The sequence below is a fragment of the Apteryx mantelli genome, chromosome 5 (assembly GCF_036417845.1).
Source record: "Apteryx mantelli isolate bAptMan1 chromosome 5, bAptMan1.hap1, whole genome shotgun sequence".
Taxonomy (NCBI): domain Eukaryota; kingdom Metazoa; phylum Chordata; class Aves; order Apterygiformes; family Apterygidae; genus Apteryx; species Apteryx mantelli.
In genome coordinates this window covers 4,410,480-4,431,704 of record NC_089982.1, presented here as the reverse complement: position 1 = coordinate 4,431,704, position 21,225 = coordinate 4,410,480, and the positions used below count along the sequence as shown (strand labels likewise).

Sequence of the window (21,225 nt, the reverse complement as noted above, 5' to 3'; positions counted from 1 at the left end):
TTAAAAGAAAATGCTTTATAATAGCAATAACTCATGTTTTCAACAGCTTTACAGAATTGAAAAAATCTATTAAAAAGGAGATTAATTTCTACGATGTGCCTATAATTATCATAAGAGCATTTGCAGGGTCCAGTAATCAATCACAAAAGTTTATTTTGTTAACTATAAAAAACTTCCTATGCCCTGGGAAAAACTCTAGATTTGGTCGAGAAGAATTACTTTGGTATAAAGTCACAAAATGTTCATTCATTTGGTATCTGGCTTTCAGAGTTTAAAGTCTCCTGCTAAATCGGCACTGCAAGTTGAAATATATTTCCATTTCTTCAGAACAGTAAAGCTTCTTCCTTCCAGCACTCAAGTTCTGCAGAAAAATCACTTAATTTATCTGAACCAGGTTCCTATCCACAGGAAAAACAGATTGGCAGAGCATTTTCCAAGTGTTGGAAGGCTGTACTGTTTTCTAGTAAGGCTAGAAGTAGAAAATCTGAATATGACAAAATAATTCCCAAACAAAACAAACTTAATTTAAAAATAAATCTTGAGATACTTACAGTATTCTAAAGCAAAAACACACCATCATATTCAGTTGATATAGACATGGCTCATTGCTTTTGGTTCACTGTCCACAGCAGAGAATGAACACTACCCTCCAGCTTTTTTGGAATGTCACACTTGACTGGTAAGTCATTCTTTTTCTGAATTTTAGAAAGCACCTTCCGAGATGCCTCTTGTCTCTGAATGAACTAGGAATGCCCTGTAAGTGCACTGAGGCTGTTCCCCGTCCTGCCCTTAAGGAAAAAAAATTTTTGGTCGCTCTACTTTAACCATTGTAACAATCAGAGCTCTGCTTCTCAGAGAAGGAGCTCTGTACTTATTTGAAAGTAGCCCTTTTTAGATAAGACGGGTTAGGTGTAGAAAATAACTCCTTATTATTGGCCCTTTAAAAGGTCAGTCCTTTAAACAACTGCACACATCTTACAACCATTTCAATAGAACAGAACAGAACAGCACATCCATTTGTTACTGCGAAGATCACACTGGCATTTATGTAACGTTCACTGTTTCCATAACCTTGAATCTCATCAAGTATTCAAGCCTTCCCCAGGAGTGACTTCTGGACAGGCAGGCTAATGGAGTACTTAAAAGCCCTATTAAGAAAACCCAGAAGAAGGGAGGACAAACACTTTCCCTTATCTTCCTTTGCCGTCAGCCTGCTGGAAGCTTCATCCTCTTTCAGTCTCATTCTTGTTAGCAGCTCTTTTCCAAAACACCCTGAAGTCCATTCGGAGGCTTTTTGTCTTTCTTTCTGGGTTCATGTCTTTTTACTGCTCAGCTTCTGCCTGTGTAGGTGAGTCTCAATCTCTTGTCTGAAAACCAGCATCCCTAGTTGGCCATGAGAAGCCTCGTTCATGGCCTTGGACTGCATGCACATTTTGTATTGTTCTGGGGTCAGCTCGTCCAGACATTGCTTTTCATGCCAGAGATGGAAGAGACCCCTGACAGGCGTTCTGATCACGATAAGGTTGCTGTGGAGGTATTTGCGGTACAGATGCACATCTTCTCCACCCCAGCCTTTAATGTCCAGATCAAAGCCACCTGGCACAAAGAAAATACAAAATAACACTGAAAATACATACCTTCCACTAGCAAATTTGATACTGCTGTTCTGTGGGTCCAGTTAGCTCTTTAAAAGAGCCACAGTTTCTGGCAACATCATAAAGCATCCAGATTCCTCAACTTAAATAAAATCTTTCACCATCACGCAAAATTACTTTATTTGTACTGAGCAGTGCTTAGTTTCTGGTAGCCTCTATGGCATCTGGGAACAGTCTGAACATGTAGCCAGAGCACTGCTGCTAAAGAGCGGCATAAAGACACTGGCTGGGGAAAGGGAAGTTGATCACAGTTTTATAAGTTCCAGTACAAAGGCAGATATAATTGAGTGTATTTTTCTTACCTATGTTGATAAAATCAGATCTGTACTGGCAAGTCATCCCAAACCCGAAGTCTCTCCAAAATCCAGTTTCTTTTTTAATAATCTGCATGAGGAAAACGATCATTTATATGGGAACAAAAGTGCTTTCGGTCTGAGCAGAAGAGAAAAAAAGCTCCTGGGTGTGGTCAGAAATAAGAGCAACTCTCATTTTATTCTATTCCACATAAACCCACTGTTGGACCTGATCCAGTTTCTGCAGATGCTCATTGCATATTCTTGCCCAAAATACCACCATTGTCATTAGCTATCAGGGATAAAGCCCTTGATATGGAATGATCAGGTTTTACTCCACTCCTTGGAACAACTCCTGTTGTAGATTGAGTAGAGCAACATCACCTCACTCTCTGGAGTTTCCTTTTTCACAGGCAAATTTTGCTTCTAAATTAAATTAGCTTCTGCACGATTCAAAGCTGACATAGAAAACGTACTGGTAAGTCAAGGAAGCCAGACTCTGCTGTAGAGCAGATGGTGGCATCTAGATTCTGGACCACAAGAGCGCTGGAAGAAAATAGCAGTTCTAATCTGATCGCACAACTGACAGCTTTTTGATTTCCTAAATTTTGACAAAAATTAGGAAAGTGGTGAGAATCATTTTCCATTACAGAATTACTGTAAAAAAATATCCAACTTCAGTTGGAGTCCAGAAATGTTAGGTGGGGATTATATACCCCGTAAAAGCCTCTGTCACAATGAATTTGCAGTCTACACTATTGAGATGGACTATGGAAACATTATGTATTATTATAGGTAGCAAATCAGAGCAGTGAGACACCATGGCTAGCATTTTCAAAAGCAGATATCCAAGTTTAGATCCCAAGGTTATAATTCATCTGTGTGAGTGATGTAACTCAATGTGGTGAGACACCCAAGAGTTGCAAGAGACTAGAACAGACATTTAACCCTATAAGCAAGTCAGCAGTACTTCACACTCCTGCTTACAGACCAACCCTTGAGCAGCTATTTTTGAAAATTTTGGCTTCACTTGCCACAAAGTTATAGAAGAAGATGAGACAGGGTTTCCATTTCTGAATGTACAAATCCCAGTGTTTCCTTAACCAAAAAATCCTCTTCCAAAACAGGTAAAATTCCTCTTGACATCCTCTCTCCTGATTTCTCTGTCACGCCTCCCCTTTTCATTCATAACCCCCATTTTGGGGGCTTTTTTATTTTTCTGTTCCTATTGCTATCCCTTTCTTTTCTCATTTCTTCTTTCCTTGAAAAAGCCAAACCACTGCAGAAGCCAATGAAAAGAAAACAAGATTGTATCTGTCAGGTCTGCACTGTAACAGGAAATCTTCATAACGATGCCTTTACACCAAGCTATTCATATGCATTAGCATTATTATTTCCCATAAGTGCAAGTGACTGCTGCACAAATCAATTGCTTTCAAAGCTTTCTGAAGGCTCCCTTCTCAGCAACCTGGGATAGACTGCTAACTCTGTCTTGTTTTAATGGCACAGACCTGGCCTTATGCCCAGGAACTAGTGCAGGCCGAATATACAAAAAATACATAAAAATGAGATTCGCAGTACTTCTTTAAATCGAGAAGCTTTTTGACATAAACATCACATTTTACAACTCAAACGCTAGCTATAAATATTTGCACAATTCTGACAACATACTTTGTGGAATTTATGTTAGCTTGAGAACTAAACTCTATTTCCTTTCCTAAGTACAAGCCTGGGGATCTCTGACTGATTCTCATCAGAGAAAGAAGAGCAAACATGAATTCCATTGTATTACTAGAACAGGTTTTCTCTGAGACAGAACAGGTGGAAAGGATTTTCCAGACTCTTCAGTAAGACAGAAAATAATTTTACATGTAATGGCTTAAGAAATAAGAAAGGTTGCCTTTCCATAGATACTAGGAATGGAGAAGTTTTTTTTTTTCTCCCTGGGTGGTACAAAGTCTTAATCTTTAAATTAACTACTTTTTTCCCATCACCAGTCCAGAGTGTGTTCTCAATCTATTTTAGAAAGAAAACAGACTAGCTGGCTACCTGTTGGATAACATGGAGAGCAATAGATAGAATATTTAGAAGTATCTTAGGTGGAGTTTCCAAACTCTTGCTCTTTGTTTTTCTAGTGGGGTTGTATGAGGTGGGGGTAATGATGCCAGAAGATTGGACTTACACCCTTAGCAATCTTTTTCAGCTCTGCCCATTGCTGGGCTCACAACATCCCAAACTCTTAACTACTGAGAACAATTACGGGGGCTGGGATACTCTGGAGATAGTGTCCAGTCTGGGATGGGGTAAGCCCGGACACACACAGTGCCTGGCAGTAAGAGAGGCAGCTTTGCCAGCTGTTGTGAGCAGAGACCTAACCCAAAGGAACTCAATGAAGCTGCATAGCTGGCTAATGTTTCCATTTGAAAACTGAGCCACTTCATTAACACTAGTGGTCAGAAGACTGTGAGTAGGGACCCACTGAAAGACTACTGACTCGGGAGAGAAGCAAGGTTGGAGGGTATACATAAAGACACCTCTTCTACCACTACTTTAGCTTCTACACAATGCGGTGCCAGAGCGTAAGAGAACGAAGAACGCTGCCTCTGCAGCAGCGCCAAGCAACTGCTGTGCCACTGGAATTCATCTGAATCTCCCACCTCTGTGCTGTGCTGCTTCTTCACAACATCTTCCTCCTCATTGAGTAGATTCACCTGGCTTTAACCACGTGTTTTAATTGTATGCCATATGGCAATGTTTTTAAAACTAATGGTTTGTTCTCATATTACAGATAAGCAGGTGAGATGGACATCAAGGGAGCTATTCTATGTTGTATCCAGACCAAAGCCAGAAGGGACAGCTCCAAGCACGTCACTTGGCACTGACACAATGCAGTACACTTCAGGAACACACTAGTTGCTTGCAGGTAGTTTAGTCACAAGCTGTGGAATAGGAAAAGCCACTATATGTCCTCAAGTGCACGAATAGCTGCAACATCCCCTGGAACACTGCTTTCACTGACTAAGTAATATCAGTTGCTATCAGTCTGATGCCTACACTCTTTACAAATGTCAGCTTTTCAAGATGCAAGAAAAGAAACTATTCAGTGCAAGAGAAAACTAGAGCAACATTAGGGTTGGTCACCCCAAGACACCAATGCCATGGAGTTGTTGTTAGCCAATTACAAAATCCCTTCTGGCAGAGAATCAGGCAAAGTTTAAATTCCCAGGTTCCATGTGTAAAATATCAAAGAAGGGTTAAAATAAATGGTACCTAGATACTTTCCTTAAAGCTCAACTGCAAAACTCACAGTGAGGTGACTGTAGTAGTTAATTTTATCCATGCAGTACATCACTGTGCACAGGAATAGGGAACCACTACCCTACAGCACCCACATCCTTCAAAAATGAAAGCTTTGTCCAGATAAGAGCAGGTGTTCAGAGAACCAGGTACTTACCAGCTGCTGTTCTAATGATGGGATGGAATCATGGTGGCCATAAATGATACTGGGGTTATACTGGCTGAAGAGAACAGGATAAAACACTTTCTTCCCTAGAAATGACAACAGATTAATTTTTTTTAAGGCTGTATAAAACACACTTCGCTTTCCTACGAGATGCTGTTCAGGCTAGTTCAAACCCAGATGAAGTCACGCAAATTTCAGACTGAGCCTATATTCCTTGTAGGAGAAGAATTCAATCACAGTGGAACCAGGGGAGCTATAACCTTTCAAAAGTCAACCAAGAATGGAATTTCTATACATTCCTTAATTAGTCCGCTGCATTTCAAGAATAATTTACAGCAGCTTCATTATCAATTCAAAGTCAAGCATACTCTGGTGAAGGCTATTACACAATAACTAAAAATCTGCTGAAAAACTATACATTTTGTAAGCAGCAGTACCTGGCTGTGTGTTCAATCTACAGGAGTTCAGGAATTCAGCTGTGAAGTATATGTCCACATCACAAAAGAAAAGAACAACATTGTTTCCTTTCCAAACGCGAGCACCAATGTCTAATCCTTTTCCTCTCGAAAATTCTTCATTGAGCTGGATGAAGGTGAAGTTCTTGAAGTTGGCTGATCTAAGGAAAGGAAAAGCCCACGAGACTCAATTTAAGAGGTGTTGTTGATTCTTAGTAAAATATTATTCTATTTGCCAAGTGACATTTTATTTGAAGATGAAAAAGAAAGTGTATTTCTGTGACTCTCAAAGTCTTCAGGAAACTCAGGATGCAAATCTGGTACTTGTTAAACTACCTTTGAAATTATTTTGAGGAAATATTCACTGCTTGTGCAGGAAGAGCCAGAGAGAGGTTTCTCCCTTAAAGAGAGCAACTGGGCACCCATTTTAGTTTTAATATGCAAATGAAAAAAAAAAAAGGTTTATGTCCTAATGTTTTATTAACACCTGTCATAGCTAGTGCTTGTCCTAAGTTAAAAAGAATAAAATCGAACACAATCCCAAAGCTGGGATGGAAGTCACTATTTCCTCTGAGTTTAGCTTAGCTCCAAGACATGCTGGAAAGGCATCAGTTCTTACATACTCTATATTCTTTAAAGCTGCTTGCCACTGGAAGAGAACCATCTGTACAAATGTATGAAGATTTACTTGGGAGGAGATACTGCTTAGCAGAGGATAAAAAGCCAACTTATGTCAATACTTCATGAATTAGAGGAGAGAGAGGTAAATGATCAGAGTATCAGAACACTAGCTGATGCTGACTGGAGTTACAGGCAATGAGTCATGCATGTTCAATTGACATGAAAATAAGTCAGCTCTCAGTATTATTGCTGGCCTTGGGGTCTTCCGGCAGACATCAAGACTTCTAGGCACTCTGAGCAAGGCTGGAGGAAAAGGACCCCTTTTCCCTTCCAAGCTCTTTGTGTTTTCCTGCCATAGACCTTGTGCGAGCCTCCCACATTGGAAGTGCGTTACCTTGATGACCTGGGAGCATCAGTGATGTGGCGACCCTGTCAATCCCTGCCAGATCTGGCTTGGGTCAGCCACAGAGAGAAGAGGAAGTTACTGACATGTGGCCAAGCTGTGGGTGGATGATCCCTGGACTAGGCGATCAGAGATGGGGGAAAACTTGTGCCTTTAGCAAACCTGCGAGGGGAATGTCACACCTGTCTACTTCACCAGGGTCACGCCATACAAACCGAAGGAACTGCAACGTTGTCAGTTACTATTTTTGCTTACATGGATGTACAGAGCTCTGTATTCTTCATTGTCACACTGTCCACTTTGAAAGCAGGGCATGGCAATTGGTTCACAGAGGGGAGAGGCAGGTGGTTCTTTCTTCTTCTGGCTTATTCTTTCTGTTTGTTTGAGTATTTTTTCTCTTTTTTTAAGCATTTAGCTAAGGAGAAGCCCAAAGTTTATACTGCTGAAGCAACCTGGTACTCATCTGGAGTACTAATTCAAACCTCAGAAACCCAGTCTCAGCATGGGAAGGCTCTTTTCTCCACTCTGCATGGGAACATTTTCGCATGTTACCTGAACAGTCTAAATATATCTATCCGATAGTGTCATGAAATATGTTTCCCTGTTTTTCCTTCCAGGGTTCTTTGCACTAAAACCCAATTGTGATGATCCAGTTTCATTGAAGAATTATGACTGCATGCAAGTTCACAAAAGGTTTCCAAAGTGACTATCCTGCATTAATTGCCACTTTGAAAGCACAGCTTTGCCAGTCACTTAGTGGTCAGAATGCAGAATGGCAAACAAACAGAAATAACATGCAGTTTAGTTTCTCTTCTGCTTTTCAATTTCTGGATATAGCACTAGATTCCTCCAAAAAATAAGACAATTCATTACTCTCACTGGCATTTTCTAAGTATGTCCCATACCGACTTTGCAAAAGCAACATCATTACATAGCAGCTCAGGATCTGACCCTGACTAATATTAGCATATTTAAAGTACAATCATTTTGTCATTTCATTTAAATTAGAAACGGTTTAAATAACCGCAAAGCATTCTTATAATTTAGCACCCTATGGCTTCAATTTGTTCTACATTTAGCAACCTACCCTGTCCTTCTAGCTCTTAACAGAAAGGGAAACCTGGTATGAAACAATTAACTTTGACATTTGTAATGCAGCTGTTCTGAGAAGAGATTAGGTGAAGAGATGCCCCAAAATCCCCAAAAGGCTTAGATGGATAAATATCTTCAGGTAAGTAAGTAGAAAACACCCCTGTGGTCACATTACTATATCTATATGAGGGTATTCTGCCAGAATGGAGAAGCTAACAAAGGTCTACACTGCCACATCATCTTAACAACTATACAAACAAACCCAATAGACCAGACCTGGCCAAAACCCCCAAAACATCTAGCTCCCATGTGCTCTGCTGAAATTGTCTGTATCTGTCTCCGGAAGTTAACGGTCAGTCCTAGCAGTTAAATGTCACCTTTAAAAGGACAAAAGATGTTCAGGCCATTTTATTGTTACCAGTTTGAAAAGGAAGCTGTGCTAGAGTAAATTCAGTAAAATCTGCTTTGTGGTTCTAAAGACTAACATCACAAAAACACAGGTACAGGACTGTTATGGTAATACCATTTCTATCTGGTACGAAGGAAAGGATGCTAGTTTCTCCAATGAAGTTAGGAACTTCTTGGCACTCCTAAGAATTTGAAAAAATATCTAGTCTCCAATTCATGGTGTGATTGCTGTGTATGAATGGCAAACATCAGATATTCAGATACTTACTTGGAGGTATTTTCAAGTATAGATTTGACTTCATTCATTTGTTCTTTTCCAAAGTAAACTACAGTGAGGTGAATTCTCCCATCCTGCTGAATGCCCATTTCCCTAGAGAATAAAGACAGATTTAGGACTTTTCCCAGAAGTTTGCTTTCTTAAGTAAACAATACCAAATGGGGAAGGCAGAGTAGGGAAGGCATTCCTGAGGGCATGATTCACTAAAAGAGGTCCTTGTATTGACAAAGGGGCTCACTGCCTCTATCAGATGGGACAGAAGACTATAATTATCTTTTAAGCAGATTAGGAATTGACTGTCTAAGCAGCACTTGTTATATTAACAGGACACTATTAAAACAGCCCATCCAGTGCCCTGAAAGATCAGGCATGTATTACCTCTAGCACTTAAGGGAGTATGAGAAGGAGGATTTTAAAGAAGCCATTCAAACCTCTACCTCTTAATCTTGATTTCTGGTAAAAATATTCCAGAGGTCAGATCTTTAGCACTGTGTAAAGGAGCATTTCCTAAAATCTAAATATCAACTGGAGATCAATCCAATAGCCTAAGGGTAGGATCAATCTGACCTGATGCTAGACATCATGCCTCACTTGTACAAAGTTTAGTCAGCAAGATTTAATCTATAATCAGCAGAGAGATCAGCACCACCAGAGGGTGATTTATCCCATCCTAAAAGAAGCATCTAGAGGGCTAATTCAGACAAGAAGCCTATTTTTAGATGGCTGAAATCAGGCAAAACAAATCCCTTTGTAAAAGTCAGTATCCTTTGCTAACACAGTCTTTTTCGGGCAGCTATTTAAAGCTGCATCTCAATTAAATTTTACCTGCAAAGGTTGTCTCTATACTAAAATGAAAACTAGTTTCAAAGTAACTATCCTTAACTTCAAATACATTTCTGCTTATCTTTTCTCTGGCAAAATGTCTGGGAGTACTAATTCCCTTTTTCCCTAGAAATGTTCCTTTGCAACTACTGGCATGAAACTGTTGTCACATAGTAGAATGTACTCCAACAAAACAGACTGAGAGACATAAACCAGGTACATGCAAATCAGAAACCCTGATGACTGCAATATAACTGATTTTACTGCTAAACATAATGCATTAAACAGCCAAATGTCTTTCAGTCACTCTGATCTTAAAATGATTTCTTAATGGAGCAATGAAATTCTATGTAAAAGTAGCAGGATTTTTACTGAGTGAGGTCTCAATAATTCCATAAATTGCATCTCACTGTCCAAATAAGATAAAGCAAAGGTAGCATCTGAAAGGAAACCCACCTGAAATTCTGCATGAACTGTCGAAATTTGCTGGCTCTCTTGGCCAATGGAACAATGATATTAATAAGAGTGTCAGCCATATTGACATTTTCATTTTTCACTTTCATTACAGGACCGAATGGCCGGAATAAAACAATCTTCTTGAACTGGTGTTTTGTGTCTCCTTTGAAAGTCAGCTCGTACAACGTGCCTTTGTCCTTTTCTGTGCGGTAGATCCCTGCAAGAACACAAAAGAGAAGGGATTTTGAATTAAAGCTGGGCTCCTGGGGGAAAAAAAGACACACTTTTGATGTGCCACACACAAGCTGAAAAAGCAGCAGAGATACAAGACATTTACTTCTAAACTAGTATGTGATCCACCATCACTCGGAGGAGGCTCAGTCTGGCAGGGAGATGACCCTGGGTTCCAGGAGCTATTTGGTATTCTCACGGATACACTCCTAGACTTGGCTGAGTTACAAACCCCTGAAGGTTACCATTTGCTCACACACATTATAGGCCAGCAGACACACTGTCCGTATTTTTCTGAATGGTCCAATTGCACACTGTACACCCCAGAACACAGCATGCATGGTAATGATTATGCAGAGACATTGCGAAAGGCAACCTGCCTCTCTGCAAGATAATTGATTAGGCCATCTCCCAGAAAAGCAATTTCCTGATGAGCACATTCATAGCCTCTTTTCTAGGTGGTTCTCTGCTGGGCAACAATGGAAAGTCCCATAATAAAACAATGGGGCCAGGTCCCAGCTGCCATCAACTTTCCCATTGCCAACAAGAACAAAACTATCCTGATACTCAACTCTCAAGAGAACTTTCTCTCTTTGTGGCAATGATGCCCATTCCTGCACAAGTAACAGACTGTTATGCAGACTGCAAGGACAATACTATGGAGTTTGTCAGAGGCTAGGCCCAGGACACAACCCTGGAGACTGCATTAGAGAGTTTCCAAGGAGATTTCATTCAGACAACAGCCAAAGTAGTCAAGTATTGCTACCTTGGCCTTATAAGCATTCTTTACACATACTGCCATCTCTGCCTCTTTGACCCGCCATAGGGTGGACACTTAACTAAGGCAGGGCTAAGAAGCAATCAGAAGTCAGGCACTGCTGATGTGGTTAAGCTGCTGCTGTGTCGAGGCAGGTGTTAAGATGAGTGGAGACTGCATATGTGTTTCTTGACAGGATTCCTATACTAGATGGTCACTGTTTTCTTGCAAGGATTTAAATTTCAATATGAAATATACTCTTAAGATACTCAGGGATGAAACTGGTCCCATGCTGAGGGCTGGCACGAACTGTAAAAGTATTGGCCTGTGCTCCACTGAAACACTGTTCTGAGACCTTAAATGAGACATAATTGGCCTAACAGCTATAGATTTTACCCATTCAAAATGACACTTCAATCTCTGCAACACACATTAAAATAAAGCTTTTTCATAGTCAGATCCATTATGTTTAAGAAAGAATAATTAAAATACTCATTTTTATACTAATTGTTAAGCTCAATATAAATATCCCAACAATTTCAATCAGTGGAATAGTATATTTGAATTGCTTTCTATCTTGTGCAGAAGCTCAAGGTACAAACAAAATATATGGATGGAAGGAAACCCCTCTGCTTGATTTTTTTTTTTTTTGCCCCTTACACTAGTTATGAAGAACAGCTTAACCCAAATAATGCTCGTTTTCCATCTTAGTCATCCCCTGATGTTTAACAGTGCTTTGTATCTGACCCATGGATAGTCAGCTCTCTCAATATTTCTTGCAAGTGTCTTAGGCAATGGTTTCTTTGAACAGCCAAGTGACATAAGCTGTTCATTTTATATTATGGCTTTACATTGGTATGTTCAGAACATCCAAAAGATTCATGAGGTGTGATTTTATCTGGCAAGAGTTCTGTGGGTTGCCTCATCTTCTCTACCATTCTCTAAGTGTTTTATTTTAATGAGCACTTCAGCTGGTTTACTATATGCAGAAGATTTACTTATCTGTTATTCCCTTCATGTTTTATTTTTAATATAAGCTAATTCATCAAATGCTCCAATCTTCCAGTACAGCACATGGTTCCAATGAGAAACTGCTATTTTTGTTAGCAGCTCCATCATTATTTCACTGCTAGCCTTTTAAAACTGTGCCTTTGATTCCCCCTAGCTTTTTCTATATAGTCTGCCCAAGGTGCAGACCATAAACTACATGTCTATTTCTGAAATTGAACCTACACTTGAGATCATCTGGTGACTTAATAGTCCCTGGATTTCCTCCTCTTGGTGGTTAAATAATAGAAATCCGTGCCTTTGAATTTTGCTTACTCCCTTGCTCTTATAGAAAGTTTGCTGATGATCTGAGTATTTTGCTGGGTGCATTCATTTACTCAGGCATTGTTTGAAGACAAGGCTCATTGAGAAGGCTAGTATTGTGGAGCTTGAGGTAGTGTTTTGACAGTAAGCTAAACAAAAATCTAAACTGAATCTAATTTGCATTTTCTCTAGAGACAGATTTATAGAACTGTTTTGTATGTTTGACACAAGTGAACTGACACTTCTCATCATAACAAAGATCTAAATCAAATTAAGCAATTTAATAACATTTAGTAAGCAGCATCTAAAACTAACTGTTTCTACATCCTCTCCCACTCCAGCCAAGAAACAATGATCCCGTAAGGACCACTTTCCTAGAGGTATGCACTACATTTGTGGAATAAGGGGAACTTTGCCAAATAAACAAGACGCACTTTAAAACGGATTGCACATGGCGACCCAAGTGGTCTCCTACTGGTATATACATATAAACAGATGCTTCTTTTAACACTGCAGTTTTGTTCTTGTTTAGGACTTTTAATACAGCAGAAAACAAGGCAGGGTTCCCTTCTGCAAGGTGATCATCCAAGAATTTACAGTCCTAACACCCTGAAGAGAATTGTATGTGAGCTTATTGCACATAATTAAACATAGTTATTCTCAATTCTCATTTAAGCTGCTTGTTTACCTTTTTTTTTTTTTTTTTTTAAACAGGCTAAGCACCCAAACTGACAAAAAGTTACCAATCTTCTTTTTAGAGACAGGAAACAAGCCTGAATGTCTCAAGTCATTCTAGGGACTCACCCACAAGAACATCCTGCCTTTCACAAGACTTCTTCCATTTCCAAAGGCACTACTTCATTCCTGTCATCAGGACTTTCTATGCGACTCTGAAAGCTACATCAGTCTCAATTTTTAAGACATAAGCTACGAGGAGAGAAAAAGAGTCTCAAAATAGTAAAACAAAAACCCCCTTTCTTAAAAAGGTCCTTTCAAAAACTATAAAGCCTTAGAAAGTCTGTAAGGTTCACTAGGCATAAAAAGAGGTTAATATTCTCTGTATTGCTTCCCTTACAGCAGCTATGTTTCAGAATTTGCTCTGTTCCTTTCAGAGACAGGAAGAGAAGTCAAAGCCTTTGGAAACCTGATATAGAAAAGGTCAGTGAATAGAAGCTTTGGGTCAGCAGAGAGACTGCCCTAACATGAAGCAAAAGGACAGGTGAGAAGCAAAAAGGGACCTGGGCGGTAAGGTTAAGACTAAAGAACAGTAATGCCCAGTCTTTGGAACAGCAACTCCTAGGGCACTCTGAAGGTATGGAAAATGCCTGTTTTCTGTTCAGCAGGGCAGGCAAACAAGCTCTTGCGATCTGTGTGGAAGTGCTTACTAGCAAACAGTCACGTAATCTTAACAAAAAGCTCTTGAGCGGATTATAATTTTAGCCTCAGTTTCAGGCCATAGGTTTCAGGTCTTCTACTGTCAACAGAAACACATGCTTATATTTTTCCCTGGACTTGTGCTCACTACTTATTTTCTGCTGCATTCTTCCGGAATCACCATTAGGGTTTATCGGCATTCATTGTCTCCATTCTAACTCAATATTATGGTCATCTTCCCACTTCACACAGACTAAAATACAGCTTCTTCTTATCCTTCAAGGCAGAGCATCTTTTTTTTCCCCAGTAAGCTTCTAGGGCACAACTGCATCAGGTAGCCCATCCCCAGGCCCTGTCAGTTTGAGAAAGCAAAGCTACTTGTTTTTATTTGTCTCCAAGACCCTTATTTAAAACTCTAATCACTAGACAGCCACATCCTTCAGGTAAGAAAACTAATGACACAGCATATTTGACAGTGCCCGTGACTGGGCATTTCTGAAGCAGTCCAGGGATTTTCTGGACCAGTTCCTATTGGGAAAGAGTATCTCCAGACAGCCATTACATTCACTTTCGGAACAAGTAGCTCCATTTTTTTGGAGTCTCCAAATTACTATCTCCATTTTTGTGAAAATAAATTACTTACAAATCTCTTCAGCTTTGCTTCCACTTATGTAAGTTAATGAGCAGACCTGAGCAACCAGCCTTCTACTGGAAACAGAGCGGTCCTTTGCCTGCTTATAATACACAGAGATTTCTGTTCTTTTCCATGCTGTCTCTTAGTAACTCCACGTGGCAGAAAACCAATGAACTTGGTGTAGGAGTGGGAGGAACAAGGGGGCACAGGGGAGGATTATAGCAACTAAGCAGCCTGAGTGCCTCTGTGAAGAGAGAAGCCTAAGGCAGAGCAGCAGCCAGATGGATACATTTCTGGCCCCAGGGAGAAGGTGTGGTTCACTCAGTTTTGAATAAGGAAAAAATGGAAAATTCCACCACATGTCAGCTATTACTCCTGGAAGGCGAACTGTCTGAGAATCCTATCCAAATTTCATGTAACAGCAAATCTGCTGAGAGGGAGTTTAGCTCAGATATAAGGTGCTAGGGTCACAGTCTGATTCCCACGCACAAGTAGTTCTGTCTAGAAACTGCAGAGGATGCAACACTTATTTTAAGAGATCCCAGCCATAGAGACAAAACATTTCTCTTTAGATGTAAAAAGTGTTTGAAGAAATACTTTCCCTCTGCAAAGACAAGAAGAAAGGCACAAAATGGGAAAGAGATACAGACCCTAATCAACTTTATTGTACCACACCATCACCCTGCATACTCGTATACATTAACAATGAATTAGCACTGACAAAGCGATGGCAAGTACCAGACGTGAACCACAAAGACAAAAAAAAACAAAAAAAACCCACCCCACATAAAAGCCCCAAGCAAACAAGGTTGCCTTATATCACTCCAGTAGACAAGTGAGACCCAGGATCAGCTTGAGGAAATAGGAGTAAATAGGAGGTGTCAAAGGCTTTTCTGAGTTGGACATAACCAAAGATGCAAGTCTGACATATCAAGAGCAGCAGTTCAGGTTTCTAATCCTGACTCTGACACTGATTATCTGATTTTCACTTCAGCACATCCCTCCACCTGCCCAGCCTTAAGACACGGGCACGCACCTTTAGCATATGGGATGCATACAGAATTTGTGTGCTGTTATTTCTAAAGGAGTTGGAGGATAAAAAGCTCACAGAGTTAAGTGTTATTACTTTCTGTGGAAGGCTGGGCCCCTCTCCCGGAAAGTTCCAGCTACCCTGGGCAGCTCCAGAAAATGAAAGCAGCTGGTGTTACTGGCTGGGTAACACCCTTCATAGCTGCTGTGTTGCTCGATTGGAACAAAGCAGCCAGAAGCTGCCAAGGAATCCAGCCTGTTACTAACTTTTTATGTAGATTGCAGTACCTGCACAAGGTTGTCTTCAAAACAAGATTCAAAAAAAAAAAAAATGTAGAACTGAAACAGAAAATTCAGTTCCCCCCTTCTCCTTCTCATATTACACAGAGCAATGAATCTGTTTATGCTTTGATCAGCAGTTTTTGCCACTCTTGGAGCATGGAGGGTGGGGGACAGATCCTGCCAAGAGGTGGCAGAGACTTTCAAAGAAACTTTGCAGGGAAATCTGCTGCCAATTCAGCCCGCTGTTTCCAGATCTGATGCGGATATGCCTGCATTTGCAGAGCTGAGTTAAGAGTGAGGATTTGCTACCTTGCATTTACAGAAACAAGGGTCTGCTTTGCAGGGGAGAACAAAAAGAAGGTTTCTCTAGTGATGCTTGAGTTTGGACTGGGTCACATGCAGGGCTCCCTCCCTTTGGATTACATCATCCCTGAACAGGAGAGCCAGCAAGGGCATTAGCATGTGAAAAACCACCATAGAGCTGTGCCGCAGTGTGTGCCCTTCCCCACTCCTTTCTGCATGCCAAATTCTGCCTTGTTCCCCAAGGACAGCGCTGGTACCCAGGCAAAGGCACTTAATAGTGCATAGGGCAAGCACCACGCAAAAGGGTGACTTGAAGCTTTGGGAATAATAGAATATTAAGCAATGTATAGCAGGAAATTTATCCTTCTTTCCCTTACTCTCTCCCCATCAAAGAGTTGGTGCCAAAGAGTCAGTTATTTACATGCTTGTTCAGCTCTTAGCAGCATGACCAGAGCTCCTACAACAACCCGTAGGAACATATTTTGAAATAATAAACCGAACAACAAACAGAAGCTGCAGACTAGAAGCCTGTAGCTCCATGGTGCATTCAACTGCTAGGAATCAGGAGCACGTCCCAGTTCCCTTCCCAGTTCCTCTCGTCTGAGCAAGAGGAATTTGACTGCCACAGACAAAGTGCCTGTACCAGAAGGGAGCCAGGGCCTGTTTCAGCAAGGCTTCCAGTCTGAATGACTTGTGTCCCTGCTGTGGTGGCACCTGCCCCACTGTGGGTATATCCTAGCGTGGCCAAAGGCATCTGCTGTCTCTTGATAACACAATCACCAGAGAAACACACACACAGAGTGAAAAGGAATAACTGGCCATTTTACACTACAGAAATGGTCTTTCTTCATCACATGAGGATGTGTTTGCTCTGCTCTACTCATAAGTGCTACATGAAGAAAACAATCCATAGCAAAATTATTAGAGATTTGGGATAAGCATGGGGGCTTGTGCTCAGCACATTAGAGCAGTCCACTCCATAAAAGGTAGGCATATTACCCAAATGCCCTCTAAGTCTGCAGCACAAACATCTGAAGATCAAGAAGATAAGTTTCTTCCGCTATATTAAATTCAGCTAGGTCAGCTGTGGGTTAAGTCTCACTTACAGACAACACTATTGAACAAGCAGGCGATGAGCCAGTTGCTATGAACTGAAAGGAGGACTAGCATATTACAAGTAAAAATGTAGCACTCTCTTACTGAATGGGGAATAGCCATAAGCTCTGGGAAACAAGATCCCTGCCCTGTGACACCTTGTCCCATATCATGTTACGGCTACACACATTCCTGCCCTTTTAACTCAGAGCAGCCATGGAGCAGGGGCTAACCTAAATGGGTCTTACCCGCAGGGACATCCCAACTCCTGGAGTGCATCTGGTGCCTCTGTATGGCTGGAAACAAGCACCCCAACTGGAAACAAGCAGGCATAACAGTTAAAGCAATGCAGGGATCTCAAATTCATCCCGTCTCATTTATGACAATGCAACGCGGGAGTAACTTCACTGGCTTTAATAGGGTCCCTCCAGGCTTCTGTTCCCTTCCCACAACAAATGTAGAATAGCAAGATCTTTTCTGGGTCTTTTTGCTCCCTACATCTTCTTTCCTCTTGTTGTTCTGACTTATCCAGACTGTAAGAACACTGCTACAGTACCAGACATTCCCCTATTTAACACACTGAGGAACTGAGCCAGGTTGTTTGAATAAGCTGGAAAAGAGAGCGATACAACACACTCCCTAGCCCAGCAGAAGTTAGCAGTACTCTCTACACGCAGAACTACGGAGACAGATGATCCCTTCCGGGCCTAAGTCAATCCCTTGTCCAAATGCAAGATATTTAAACTGTTGTCTAACCTTTTTCCCATTCTTAAAAAGCTTCCAGTAATGTAGAATGACAGCCCCCCATGACAGTTTAATCCAGTGGTTTACTACCACCGATTTGAAAGTTTTCTTTAATATCCAACCTGCATCTCCCTTGTCACAACTTTAGCTAATTTTTCCCAGTCCTATTTAGCTAATTAGTCCTTGTCCAGCTGACACAGAAAACAGTTTATTCCTTTCCCCTCTCAAGCAGTGTTGAGGGGCCTAAAATGCTATGCTAGGACATATAAGTGGGTATAACAAAGACAACCAATGGATGCTGAACCCAGGCGAGGGTACCCTGATGGACAGGAAGTTTGCACTACAACACAAGAATAAAGGAACCTTTATTCTTGGCAAAAGCCAATAGAGCTGGTTTAGAAACTGCATTTGCTGTGGGCAAGCTTGGCCAACTCTGGTGTCTGTCTGGAAATGATGAGCCTCCATAATGTTCTGACAGACCCCATAAATCAGTAATGTAAGAGTTATTGTAGCCAGAATCATCTCTCAGCTTGCAGTTTAATGACACCTCTGTTGAACAGGGAAGACCCTGCCTGTGGTCTCATGTGCTTTATTAATTCAGCTACATTATTTAAAAACAACACCACAATCTGCTTTTGTTTCTAAATGACACCAAAGGTATATTGATGTCTACTAGTGTATGGCTTGTACCATGTGACATAAGCAGTACATCCTCAAGCTAAGTCAAACCTGTATAAAGCCACAGACCTCATGCTCTGCTGACTTAAGAAGTCACATGTTTATATACTGGCTGTGAACTGCATATTGTAGCAAAGCTGGCAAAATGGGCCAAAGGGACTAAACACCAACACAGGCCTGGGGCAAACACCCAGGGCAGTAACCTCTAATGTTGCCCCAGCACTCACTCCCGGAGTGGCTGAGAGACTGAAGGGGTCTGTAGGGGCTTGGGAGCAGACCCAGTGTAATCAGGCTCTGGGTTTTTACTTGATTTCAGGCCCTTCTCAGAACTACTACTTTCTCTTTTTTCACTAGTGTTCATATTTGACTTATCCATTTGCTCTCCCAGGAGAGATGCCAGGTGCAGGCACTTTCTTAGCTGCTTCTCCATCCCTTACTGCGTATTGATCCTAAGACAGGGAAGGGATCTAAGGCTGCTTCTACATCAACTTGCATCTAATCCCAACAAGGACACCCTGAAAAGAAAAAAGCTGCTCTTTGTCTCAAGGAAAAATCCTAAGCCTGTCAAGAGGTCTGTAAGAGACAGTGACTCACTAAATCTCCTCTATTTCTATTTCCTTCTTCTTTATCATATACCTCTCCTCTGTGTTGCTTTTGGTCAGGAGGAGGGCTGGACCTGTTTGCCCAGCAGGTACTCAGCACAGTGTGGCCTTATTCCTGCTTTAAACCTGTGACCTTCCACAATCCAAATGACAGAAAGGGAAAAAGTCTGCGCCACAGAGGCTGGCAATGCCAACAGAGAGGCTGTGGCCAAAGTGGAAAGAAACATTAAAATATTTTTTATATGAAATCCAATTAAATAGCTTGACAAATGTGTTGCCCCAGAAAAACTTCACAGACCCAGATACTTTTCCAAATTCAGCGCCCCGCCTATCAAGCCCAGGGACAAAGCCCTCCTACTGCATCAACCTTTCCATCTGCAAAGCAAGAGTAATGCTACCAATCTCTTTTAATAGATAATTTCAGATTTAGTAACAGAAGACATAAATTAAGAGCTGGTTGCTGTTGCTGTTAAAAATAGCACTTTGGAAATCCTCACTTATTGCCTCAATATTACATGTATGGCTAAAGACAAAGCTCTGTTTAGCTCTTTTTGGTATCCAAGGGCTAAGTTTGCGCCCTATGCCCAATATAAGAGATTCCCTCGGAAGTTTCTGTTTTCTGTTTCCTTTTAAGCTACAGGTGATGTCAGCTGAGTTACTGAGCTCTTCAGCTGCTGTCCTCAAAACCTGTCTTGTCACTCTATTGCCTCTGCTGAAGCTGTGCAGGTGGAAGTGAGGGTAACACCGGAGTTTGGATTTGAACCGGAATTGTCAACTTTTGCATTGGTAGCAGAGAGCTGGGATTGGAGTCAGCTCATTTACTCCTTGCTTTGTCAACTCTGGAGCAACTGAATAACCAGAGAACTGTGAGAACAATTTGGTAGTTTAGTGTTTAATGAGAGAGGCTAACAGGCTCTGTTGTCACAAAATCACATTCCCCAGAAAAGCTGTCATTCTGCAGTTTTGTCCTAGAGGCAGCCTCACTAGGTCCCAGCACTAGCGCTGTCTCAGACACATGCTCTAACTTTAAACCCATCTCCTTCAGCAACACTGTCACATCAGAACCCCTCACCAGCACTACATGGACTCTCTAACCTGTTATCTGCGTACAAACCTTCAACGAAGTCAGAGGCTGTGTACACCCGCTGCTTTGCATTGCTGTCTGCCTCTGGATTGTTCAAACTCCCAACAGCTAACTCGATCACCTCTATCAACTCATCTCGCTTGTCCTTCCTGACAGGTTTCTCTTCTGGGTGGCGTGTCAGCCCTGTTTCCAGTTGGTACACCTTCTGCAGGGTAAAGCTCTCAAAGGGCACGGCTGCATATTCTGTGGACAGCTTAACACCACTGTGCACCTCTGCTTTGTCTATTTGGGAACGGAGGAAAGCCAGTAGGTTAGCCTGGACCTTTGCTGGATTACTGTGGTCAAGCCGAATATCCAAAGAGTCCGGGAACTGGTCCTGGACGTTCTTGAGCTGCTCGCTTCTGCCCTGGAGCTCAGCCTTCAGCTGGGCAATTTGTTTTTTCAAGCTGATGATATAGTTGCGGTGCTGCTCTTCTCGTTCTTGCAGAATAGCTTCATACCCTTCCTTGCCAGTCGGACTGTGGACCCTAGGCAAGGCAAGCTGTTCGTCATCACCCTTGGGTGTGCAAGCCAACATATAAACAATAGACACAGAGCAACAGGCCACCACCAGCAGACCTGCGAGCCGGGGAAGAAATACAATAAATCCTCGTCGGAGCATCATCTCTCAAAAAGAAGAGGGCAACCCCACACCTACAACAGTTCTTACATCCATGCAGTGCCACAGAGGCCCCTGGATTTGGAATACTCTTACATAGATGCATGTACGTACAGGAACTGGCTTGTCAGCTCTCTTAAAACGTGCTCTACTTGTATATTGAGCTCTCTCTGGTGTTCACCCAGCAGGACCAAAAGCCAAGCTACAGTGCAGATGGGACACCTGCTCATCCTCATGGCAACACCCACACTGCTGCAATTTGATCAGCTGGTGGCTGATGGAGCCTGAAGACCTGAAAAACAAATGACAAGGACAGTCATGCAGGCACATAAGGATTTGGCCATTCAATCCAGATCCTTGAGAGCATTCCAAAAATTTACTGTCATTTGTCAACTGTTCTGGTAGATCTCAGAGCTGTGAAGTGCTCAGTGCTTTGGTAAGACCAAAAAGGTACTAAGACCCTTAGGCAGGAAATACTGTATTTATGCGCTTAATATT

General features: G+C 41.6%; 1 protein-coding gene across 5 annotated transcripts in view; it reads right to left on the bottom strand.

Annotated features, from left to right (window-relative positions):
* Window positions 1-21,225, bottom strand: part of CSGALNACT1 (chondroitin sulfate N-acetylgalactosaminyltransferase 1) — a 57,366-nt gene continuing 36,141 nt past the window's right edge. For all 5 annotated transcript variants that reach the window (XM_067297354.1, XM_067297353.1, XM_067297355.1 and 2 more), the window contains 7 exons: window positions 20,100-21,019; window positions 9,946-10,162; window positions 8,659-8,760; window positions 5,849-6,027; window positions 5,403-5,497; window positions 1,958-2,039; window positions 1-1,596 (listed from right to left, as the gene is read on the bottom strand). In XM_067297354.1, the coding sequence (XP_067153455.1) occupies window positions 1,313-1,596; window positions 1,958-2,039; window positions 5,403-5,497; window positions 5,849-6,027; window positions 8,659-8,760; window positions 9,946-10,162; window positions 20,100-20,733 (1,593 nt within the window). In that variant the 5' untranslated portion in view covers window positions 20,734-21,019 and the 3' untranslated portion in view covers window positions 1-1,312. The remainder of the gene's footprint in view (window positions 1,597-1,957; window positions 2,040-5,402; window positions 5,498-5,848; window positions 6,028-8,658; window positions 8,761-9,945; window positions 10,163-20,099; window positions 21,020-21,225) is intronic.